The 11,377-nt window shown below is 35.0% G+C and overlaps 1 protein-coding gene across 1 annotated transcript in view; it reads right to left on the reverse strand.

Moving 5' to 3' along the window:
* Positions 1-1,652: 1,652 nt before the first annotated feature.
* The window catches only part of SSR1 (signal sequence receptor subunit 1), a 25,753-nt gene continuing 16,028 nt past the window's right edge, over positions 1,653-11,377 (reverse strand). The window contains exon 8 of the mRNA XM_012804237.2: positions 1,653-3,994. Coding sequence (XP_012659691.1) covers positions 3,927-3,994 — 68 coding nt within the window. The 3' untranslated portion in view covers positions 1,653-3,926. The remainder of the gene's footprint in view (positions 3,995-11,377) is intronic.

The raw sequence follows: 11,377 nt of genomic DNA on the forward strand, positions 1-11,377 counted from the left end.
ATTATATGTATATATACACACCATAAATATTAGACAAATCAATTTGTAATAGCTCAGAGTAGTGTATAATAATTATTTGGGGCTTTATATACTACCATACAGCATAGCAAGCATATATAATATACTTAGTACGAAGGTTACTTGAACTTTGCATATTCAGTATGTAACCAAGCATTCAGGTTTTATTTTTTCCATCTACAAAATGAGAACCATATCCACATTCCTTCAGTGAGCTGATGTGAAGGTTTATGAAATGATAAATGGAAAGGCTCAAGAGAACCTAGCACACGACTTGTGTTTAATAAATGAGTTTCCTTTCCTACTTTCTTAAAAAAGCAACTAAGCCATAGCCTTAAATAACTCCAAATCTAAAGATAAATCCCAGAACTTTAGATGATATAATTAACATATAAGTCCATGTTTTTCTATAAATAAAAAAGGATAAAATCATACAAACACTAGCTTTATAAGAATACTAAAATTATTTAGATGTCTACAAGTTAGTTCTTAATTGTTCCTCCTTCCTAAATATCCTCTAAGGATGATACTATAAACATACAGATCAGCTTAACAATGAAACCTAACATTCCACTTACACTAAAACAAGGATCTTGTTTATGTTAGGATGTGCTTCAGTAAAGCAGCAGTTCAAAGTAGCATTTAAGAAAATTAGAACAGGTTCGGCATCTGTAGCTCAAGCAGCTAAGGCGCCAGCCACATATACCAGAGATGGAGGGTTTGAATCCAGCCCAGGCCTGCCAAAACTGATAACTACAACCAAAAAAAATAGCTGGGCATTGTGGCAGTCACCTATAGTGCCAGCCACTTGGGAGGCTGAGGCAAGAGAATTGCTTAAGCCCAAGAGTTTGAGGTTGCTGTGAGCTGTGACACCACAGCATTCTACTGTGGTGTCTAAATACTCACAGCTCATTTTTTTGTCTCAAAAAAAAAAAATTAGAACAAATTTATTAATTTTAGTTCTACAGCCATAAATGATGCCATCTAAAAGTGTAGAAGGACTTAAGTGCACCTGAAAATGTTTTTATATTGAAGCTAGCATCTAATTTTATAACTAAAATAAAAGGTGTAGTCTATCAAAATCTTGGCAAGAGATGGTATGTATACGAATTAAGAAAAAATGTTCATTATTCGAATGTACTAACCAAGTAAATTTTCCTTCACACCAAGGGTATGAATATCATTGTACTACTAAAGATGAAAGCTACATATCAGCCTTGCATATTATTACATTTAACTATGGTACTTCCAAAATAACCCAAGTCATTAAGTAAAGGTTTTGATGTTACATTACCACCCTTTACTTCTCCCCAACAGTCAGAATACGGTTCGAGGCTAATGAGCTACAAACATGTTTTCAAGGCAGTATTTTGCTAGTATTTTTTAAGGTCTAAATTTGCCTTTTCCTCCTACCAAAGTCCCATTTTATGAAGCTGCTTAAAATTAAAAGTCTCATTAACATCAAGGTGATGTTTCTTTTCCTTCTGATTTCTACTTCACCCCTTCCCTGAGGCTTCTAACTTGGAGGTCCCATTTCCCCTTTCCCCTCCTTAGACAAGGCTTTAGAGGGCAGGATTAGTCCTAGAAGTCACTATGTAAGACCATGAAATAAATGATGAAGCTATACAACCAAAGCAAGATCCATGCTTTATGAACACATGTATTCTCACGCATCAAGGCGACAGGTGTGATACACAAGATCCTTAAGTTCATTTTACATATTCTGAAACCAAGTTGTTCAAAAGATGAATTCTGAAACCATGTTGGTGTAGCAAATGAATATATCAAAACAAAGGAAATTTTCATCCAAATATTTACATTTTAAAAAGACATTTAAAAAATAGGCTACTTATTAAGTGTGCTTGAACAAACCATGTGTGGAATTGAATTCCATTCATTATGGAGTTAGTTTCTGCTAAATACTGATGCTATAGTAGACCCCTGGCATCTGAGCATTTAAGAGTTTTCGACAGTCTCCAATCTATACTAAAAAATAAGACATGATAAATAAGAAATTCTACATTTCCGAAGTCACTAATTTGAACCTCAGAAGTAGAAGGGCTGTTATATAAGGCAAATTACTTAAGAGTGAAGAGGCTGTAGCTCAGTGTAGTTTTGCAACTGCCGACTGCCTACGTATTACCAGGTATTCAATAGGACCCCCTAGAGGCCATTTACAATTGTAGTTAACACCTTACTGCATTATATTCTAGCAGTTTCACAAACTTAAACACCACAAAAATGTTTGGGAATATACTCCTTGAGAATGTGAAGGGTTTCCTATGTTACACTGAACAAAAAACCATGCAGTTACTCAAGAGCTCATAGAGCTATTTCAAAATAAACTACTAATCATACAGCCCAATTAAAAACGCAAACACTTCATATATTACAGGTATAGAAAGTTTATAGTCCAGCAATGCCAATATAGATACTCTGACATCTTAGCCTCTACTTGCAAATGATTAACAATTATACAATAACTTCTATTCTACTGTCATTGGCTTTGGCTCAGATGTTTAATTTAAACAGAAAGATTTTGTTTGTGTGTGTACTTTGTTTTCTTTTTGTCTGTGAGGGCATTGTACCGTAGATGAAAATGAAGAGAGATCAGGAATTAAAGAGCTTTTAATGTTTCGTTCACCATTTCCTTAAAAAATATACGTGGGAGATATGGCTTAAGGACAGAGTGGGAAAGCCTCTTATTTGTTCCCACTATTTTACTTTACCCTTTATCTGGTCTGACAATAACGCCAAACTTAATTGACTGCCTAAGGCAAGAATAACTAAGAAGATTTTTTTGAAGTCCAGTTTAATTTTGGTTCTAAGATCTTAAGCACAATTTTTGGAATTTTTCAGATTAACTGAAAAAAGGTTGTATCAACAACCAAAACTCCCAAAATATTAGGTAAGAAATGATTGGTTAACAACTTTAAAATATCCAACTCTTTTTTTTTAAGATTAGGATTAAATGGGATATATCTCTGCCCTTACAATTTAATTTTCCATTTAGTCTGTAAACCAAGGCAACTTTTCCTAAGAAGGGATGCATCTGTTAAGGAGAGAAAAATTATTTAAAAAAACAAACAAACAAACAAAAAAAACTTGAGTAGGTCTAAAATTATTCCCCAGCTATCTTCGGGACAGTAGAACAGTGGCCAACCCAACCCAGTTTGCACAAATATAATGTTTTCTTTTTGTTAAAAAAGTGAATAGGTTAGGTTTTATATATCAAAGTCAAAAGAATTTTTATGTTTCACAATTTTGTTGCTAGAGAGATCCCCAAATTCCTCGCATTCATTTGGGAAATTTTCTGAAGGTGCGCATTATAGTAAACAGCAGCAAAATACCAAAACAAGTCTACTGCTAAAAGCAGCTACTCCTGCTCGTGCCTTTAGAATACCAGTTGTTATACAACAACAACAAAACGTTAATTTGTGCCATCAATTGAAATGTGAGCCATTCCAAGAAATAAAGACATTGTTCTCTTCAAAACCATCCAAGGCAGGACTTCTATAATCGTATTGGGCAAATATTCATTGAGTTTTGAGGGGGCAGAAATCAGAAAATGTCAAAAAAGAAGAGACAAAAGCATAATATTTAGCATTCTAAAGGCTTATTTCAGGTAGTTCAACAGTTCAACAATGATTCTGGTAAGACCAACTGCTCACATACATACACACGCACACACAGATTTTAATGGTTTTAAAAAAACCAAGTTTGTTACTTTAGAAAATCGAATGCAGTGCATTTTCAGCAATATTATCGCCACAGACTCTGATTTCTCAGTCCACACATAAGTAGTAGTTGCCTTCTATGGTGATATGGCTTCTCTGCACTAATTCCCATCAGGCCGAAAAACATTAGGGCAGGTTAAGTAAAGACTGAATTGTTGCACAAAGGAACATTTACTCATCAGATCCCACTGATCTCTTCTGTGCCCGTTTCCTGGGCAACCTTCTTGGTGAAGCTTTATCTGAAAGAAAAGAGACGGTTGTAAGGTTGCTTATTACAAGTATATTGGATTTAAAAGACATTTAAAAAGTATTTTCCTTTAACTTTATCACTAAGTTCAAAAGACACATACATGCAAGAATACCATCTAATAATAAATTCTATCTAGCTACAGGTTTTTTAAATAACTGTTAACATAATCTTTCAAGAGGTAACTCCAATTAAAACAATACTTTTTTGCAATAAGAGCAGGAAAAAGATCTAATCTCGGTTAGTATATCAACGAAGATACCTGTCTTAACACTTTATACATACACAAGTCAACACTTTTAGAAAGTTTAAAAAGGTATGAGATTTACAGCTCAAAAAAAATTTATGTTGGTTACAAATTAAAAGACTTAGTATTTACAAATGCAGTCATGAAGTTTGCATCCTTTTTCACAATTTCATACACTTACCTGGAATAAGCAGCAGAATGAAGGACAGTAGATAGTACTTTAACGCTAAAACCACTGTGTACACATTAAGTATTATTCTTTTACCTCTTCACTTTATCGCCTATGTTAGAGTCTTAGTGGAGTTTATTTAGTAAGAAGAATCATCTTAAGTTTCTTTTAAAAGTAAAAGGTTGAACACATCTCCTGTCATTTTCCTTATTTTCGAAAGATATGTCTCAGGAAGGTAATCTCATTGTGGAATAAGTTAGAAATAATCATTTTTCCAGATTAAAAAAAGTAAAGGATTAGAAAAAGATCTTTACCAAAGCATGAGGTTTATTTATACTTATCAAAGTATATAAAATTAAGCAAAAATATTATTAAAATTGAATTTAAAATATTAATATGATCTCACAATTTTATTTTATTTTTATTTTATTGTATTTTTTTGAGACAGAGCCTCAAGCTGTCCCCTGGGTAGAGTGTCGTAGCATCACAGCTCACCACAATCTCTAACTCCTGGGCTCAAGCGAGTCTCCTGCCTCAGCCTCCCAAGTAGCTGGGACCACAGGCACCAGCCACAACGCCTGGCTATTTTGGTTGCAGCCGTCATTGTTGTTTCGCGGTCTGGGCTGGATTCGAACCCACCACCTTAGGCGTATGTGGCTGGCACCTTAGCTGCTTGAGCCACAGGCACTGAGCCAATCTCACGATTTTAAAAAGCATACTTTTTTTTTAAACTCAGTTCACAGAGAAGGCCTAGAAACAATGGGCCCAGTATCAATGATATCCCTGAAGTCTAGAATTTATATTTTCTGTTATCACTGGAGACGCAGAAAGCACCATTCTGGGACAGAGAAAGTATAAAATAAGTCTGGATTATCTTGCTGATAATCTCAGCAATTAAGGAATTGTTCAAAGATGAAAGGGATAAAAGAGGCAGCTCGAAAAGACTCCTAATACCCAAAACTGTCACAATTTGAATATAAGGAAGAATACTATTGACTGAGACACACTGATCCTATGAAAATCCGAGTTTATATATGATGACCAAAAAAACAAAGGAGAAAATGAGAAAAACTCATTTGTTACCATCTGGGTTTTTATACTAACTTCTTACTTTGGAAACTGGCAAAGGAGAGAATTAAGCATTCATCTCACTTTTCTGGTAGGAACTGTCATTTAGGTAACCAGAGTCTTAGATGATAAGCAAAAGCTCTATCTTTACCAAACACTGACAGCAAAAACAGAAGAAATTGCAATTGAGAATAATCAATTTTATCTTCAGACACATTACTGATTCATGCAGGGATTAGCAACTGGCAAAGAGTTGAGAACTGAACATCTTTGCAATCCCAAAGTAGTAGCACACAGGTAACTTCTAGATTGCAGGAGTAGAGACCTACTGGTTACAAGCATCATGTGACTACCCCCCTAACCTAATGCTCACTTTAGCTTCACTAAGGATGGGGCAACCAGAGACTGTTTCTTGAAGTAATGCAGGAAAAAGTACTTAGCAGTCAAGATACATGCTATTGGCCAAAAATAATTAACTTAAATATAATCAAACCTATACATTTAATATCCAGTTAGTCTAGCTTGAACTGTTATGTAAGTTAAAAAGGACTTAGTATAAAGATGTGACAATAAGATTCAGTTTATCATCCTGCACTGGAAAAAAATCACTTGTGAAAGATATTTTTTAAACAATGGGAAAAATTTTGACATGACTGATTATTATATATAATAAAAATAATAACTTTCTAAATGTGATATTATTCCAGATGTGAAAATGTTATTTCTTTGCAAACTGAAATATTTTAGAGGTAGGGTAAAGTATCTCAGCAATTTAAAAGGCAAAAAAAAAAAAGACTTTTATATTGAAAAAGTAATCTACATTCTAAAGGAACAAATAATCATATTTGTGCCAATTACACTTATTTTTTCATACCCTTTGTTCTCCTTTAACTCTAGCCCTGACCCTTTGGAAATGCTCTCATCAGATATCACAGCCTGAGGACTCCTTTAATTTCACAGGGTGAGGCTGTATCTATTAGTAGAATATATTAATAGAATCCCTAGATTCCAGAGTTTGATAGAAGTAATAACAGAGAGAAAGCGCAGTAGGGCGTTGTGGCTGGCACCTGTAGTCCCCAGCTACTTGGGAGGCTGAAGCAAAAGAATTCCTTGAGCCCAAGAGTTTGAAGTTGCTGTAAGCTGTGATGCCACAGCTCTCTACTGTTGATGACATAGTGAGACTCTGTCTCAAAAAAAAAAAAGAGAGAAAGGGGTATGTTTATGTGTGTGTTGTATGTCTACCAACCATTTTCAAATTCCAAAACAAAAAATAACATCTCTCAATGATAAGCTTACAGAGGATATGCCTCAAAAATTTCCTGAATTTGATAAATATTTTATCATCTTAATTGGATAACTAGGTTAATTTAATGCTGTAAAGCTCTGTTGTTGCTTGTAAAGTTTTTTCAAAATAAGAGATTCAATTAAACAGGAAAAGAGAAGGAATAATAGAAGTAACGTTGGAGGCAGTAGTAAGTTCCCATGGTCCTGAAGCAAACTCAGGCCACATAATCTGATTCGGAGAAAGATAAGCATGTACTGTTAAAAAACACTTGGTGATGCTAACTTTACCCATCTTTTAAGTATTAAAACTCACGGCTCGGCGCCTGTGGCTCAAGTGGCTAAGGCGCCAGCCACATACACCCAAGGTGGCAGGTTCGAATCCAGCCCAGGCCCACCAAACAACAGTGACGGCTGCAACCAAAAAATAGCCGGGCGTTGTGGCGGGCGCCCGTGGTCCCAGCTACTTGGGAGGCTGAGGCAGGAGACTCACTTGAGCCCAGGAATTGGAGGTTGCTGTGAGCTGAGATGCCACGGCACTCTACCCAGGGGGGCAGCTTGAGGCTCCTGTCTCAAAAAAACAAAAAAACCCAAAAAAACTCACTGGGAAAAATATATGGGCTTTATAACAAGACATTGTGAATCTTGGCAGGTTAGTTTTTCTTAGGCAAAATTTTCTCATCAATATACAGCCTCTTACATTGCAGGGTGAGTGCCCAATGCACAAAAGGCCTGCAACATGTGTTAACCTCTTTCCTTCACTAAGGCCTCCTCTGACTTCTAATACGATCCTTTCCCCTAACTTTTAAGTTGTCCACATTATTTGTTCTAACACATAATCGCATCCTGCCTCCCTGTCTCTAATTATTCAAATTATTTTTGTATGTGCTTTATTTCCTTAAACAGAAACTAAATTCCTAAAAGAAAAAAAAAATGCTAACCTTTCTTTTAACATTCATAAGCCTTTTATTATTAAAACCTAATAAACCTTTGATTATAAAGACACTTGTACTAGACTGTTTATCGCAGCTCAATTTACAATTGCCAAAATGTGGAAACAGTCTAAATGCCCCTCAACCCAAGAATGGATTGGCAAGCTGTGGTATATATGGAATATATACCATGGAATACTATTAGGCATTAAAAAAAAAAAGAAGATTTTGCAGTATTTGTTATTAACCTGGATGAAGGAGGAACACATTATTCTTAGAGAAGCATCACAGGAATGGATGAATCATGAATGGATGAAGCATGTATTCAACTTTGATATGAGGACAATTAATAACAATGACAGTGGGGGGGAGGGGAGAGTAGACAGAATGAGGGAGGCGGTGGGGGAAAGGAAAAGGAAAAAAAAAAAGAAAATAGTGACCAATTCTCATGTAAGTTGAATTTAATTTTGACCAAAGTACATTATTTGAACAATAATTTTTAAAATAACTTTTAATTCAACTTGTTAATATGTTGTTTAGGATACTGCATCCTCATTTATAAGTGAAATATGTTTGTAATTTCCCTTTGTAACTATATTTTTTCCAGTTTTAATATCAGGTATATCCACCAGACGAAGTAGAAGGAATCTGAAGTATTTCTTCTTTTTCTATTTTAGCATGATTGGTTTTTTGAAATTATCTTCTATTTTTATTTATAAATATTAGTTTTCTATTTTTTGAGACTTTGGGGAAAAACCCCCCAAAACAAAATAAGTATTCCCGGAAATAATTCCCCTTACTATTTAGAGGCCTTTTTGGAGAGTTTGTTTCTTCTCTCTCCTATCAAAGTTTCCATAATTCTAGTAGCTGGCATTTCAGGTGGTTTCTTTCTTTTTTGGTAGAATTTTACCTTTTCATAATTTTAAATTCAATTGTATCTGGGATTGAGGCAGAACTTTGCTGTAAATTATGAATTGTGTACTGTTCTTTTTGATCATCTGCAGTCGATGTTATGATATGCTTCCCAGATTCTCACAAATCCCCAACCCTTCTTAGACTGAAGCACCCCTTCCCTCAGTTTCTGGGACTATTGGTAGTTGGCTACTCCCTGCTGAGTTCTTCTCTGGAAATTGCCCCTGGCTAAAGAGTTGTCTCATTCAAGGTTCGTGTTTGTGGGGCTGAGATATCCAAAGACTGGCCATTGCCTTAATTCAGACATCTTTGAGGGACTTTCCCAACTTCAGAGGTTCCTCAAGGGATCAACTGAGATATTTGTCAGGACTTCGATAGAGTTCAACTTTTTGCTCTGTGTATCCTGCTTCATTCTTCCCCTCTCACTGGTCCTCATCTAGACAGCACTGCCCAATAAATACACTATACAAGCATATATACAATATACACTTGTATATTTCTGTCGGAGTCTGCTTCCCAAGAAACCTACACTGCATTGTTACCACTGTATGTTATTTAATGTATATAATATTTTGCATAGAAAATGTATCTCATTATCCTTGTGCTTGGACATAAAAATTAAGTCATGTAATAAAATTTGTCATGTGTTTAATGAAAAACACTTATAGCATATAGCATAGTATAATAGTAGGTAACTCAATAAATGTTGAATGGAAATATAATTATATACAATTTGAATTTTGCTCTACAAGTATAATGTTCAGCTTTTAAATTCATAGACAGCAATGTAGGGGAAAAAGTACGCTGAAACCAAATTCACATACTATTTGTCATGTAAGAATTCTTTCAAGGGGTGGCTTAATAGCTATTATTTTGACTTTAGTTTTTAACTGTATTTAATTATATGTAATTATATATAGATTCAGCTAATTTTCTATACAATATTTACAATTAACTATTTTATAAAGCACTTGAAATAGGCCATGTCTATTTCAATCCAATTCTATCATGGTCTATCTTCAATCCAATTCTTCCTGCCATACTAAGTGTCAGGACATATAGGAAATTAGTAGTTATACACATAAAAATTATTCACGCCAATGATTTGAGCTACCACCTATGCTATCTATACATATCCATGTCTCCAAATCTTGATTCACTTGTGCTCTAAAGCCAAACTTGAAATGCTTTGGGGGGGGGGGGAGTCCTAAATACTTTTCACACTCAACCTATCTAATCCAAACTAACCTCTCCCTATCCATTTATACTGCTCTTTCTTAGACTATGGGACATTAATGTCACCATCTTCCATTCAGTTGCCTAAGCTCAGAATTCTCTTTCACACAGACACCAAAATCCCTGTCTGCTCCACCTCTGAATTATCTTCCCTCTCCCTTTCACTCTCAACGCTACTGCCTCTATTTAGACCCTAATGATTTCTCCAGTGCTTTACTGAAACCTGTTATCTCTGCTTCCTGTAATCCTTTACAAAAGCTATCACAATCCCTTTTAAAAATATAAATTGTAATTCCTCTGCTTAAAAATGTGATGACTCTCCTTTATCTAGAAGTCAAAAGTACATAGCACAGCACCTAAAACGCTTTGGACTCCTTGTCACCCAACTTTTCAAGACTTCAGTCAAATGTCAACCCCTCCTGTGAATGATTTTCTACTTCCCTCCAGGGGGAAGGTTCCCCCAGTTCTCTCATTACTTTGTACCCACTTTTAATAAAGTACCACTATACTGTAATTACATTTCAAACAGATCTAGCTCACAGAAAGCAAAGCTGAAAACAATTCAGAAAAAATGACTTGAACAGCCCATTCACGGGAGAAGAAAAACTAAATAGCCAATAGTCTTCCACTGGTATCTCAAGGGACTGGTTCCAGGACAACTCCCAAATCTTCCAAGTATGCTCAAGTCCTGTAGCCAGCCCTGAGGATACAAAAAGTCAGCCCTCCCTATCTGCAGGTTTCACATCCCTTAAATACTGTATTGTTGATCTGCATTTGGTTGCAGATATAGAACCTCCTGATATACACAGAGCAGACTATATTTATTTTTAAAAAACGGACCCTCGCAGTTTAAACTTTTGTTGTTCAAGGGTCATGTGTAAACATGTATAAAGGAGTTGAACCTCATTGTTAAAGAAATGTAAAGGAAAGACAGAAAGCTTCCATTTTGCATCATATTAACAGATTAAAATATTAATTCTTAATACTTAAGAATGATGAATGAGAATAAATAAGAAACAGGCTAAACTGAGAACATGAACTGGCACTTTCAGGTGAGAAATGAGATCCTTTCCGTAAAAATATACATAATCTTAGAACTAATCTGCTTTTAAGAAGTTATCCTATAAATTTAGACCCAAGAATATTCTTCCTGGGATTATTTTTAAGAGTGAAAAACTGAAAATAACTTAAACATCATTCAATACACAACAGGTTAAATCTATCACAACACATTTATATGAAGGAATACCGTCTGGTTATTAAAATGAGATTAAAAAAAATCAAAAACAAAGGAATGAAGGAAGTAAATATGTAGCTAGCATAAAGAGACATGAAAACTGACACTGCACTCCCGTGTGGACTCCATGACATCATCTGAACACAAGAGACTTATATGCTTATAGACGTCTAAAAAAAGATTTGGAATAATTATTTATGGAAAGTGACATTAGTGAAGCCAGGAGCTGACCTCAAGTTCTTCACTTCTGTGTTATTTTATTTTTTACAGTAAGGCTGTTTTTTTTTTTTTTT

This window comes from Otolemur garnettii, unplaced genomic scaffold (genome assembly GCF_000181295.1).
Source record: "Otolemur garnettii isolate 467f Iridium unplaced genomic scaffold, OtoGar3 scaffold00026, whole genome shotgun sequence".
In the NCBI taxonomy this organism is placed as follows: domain Eukaryota; kingdom Metazoa; phylum Chordata; class Mammalia; order Primates; family Galagidae; genus Otolemur; species Otolemur garnettii.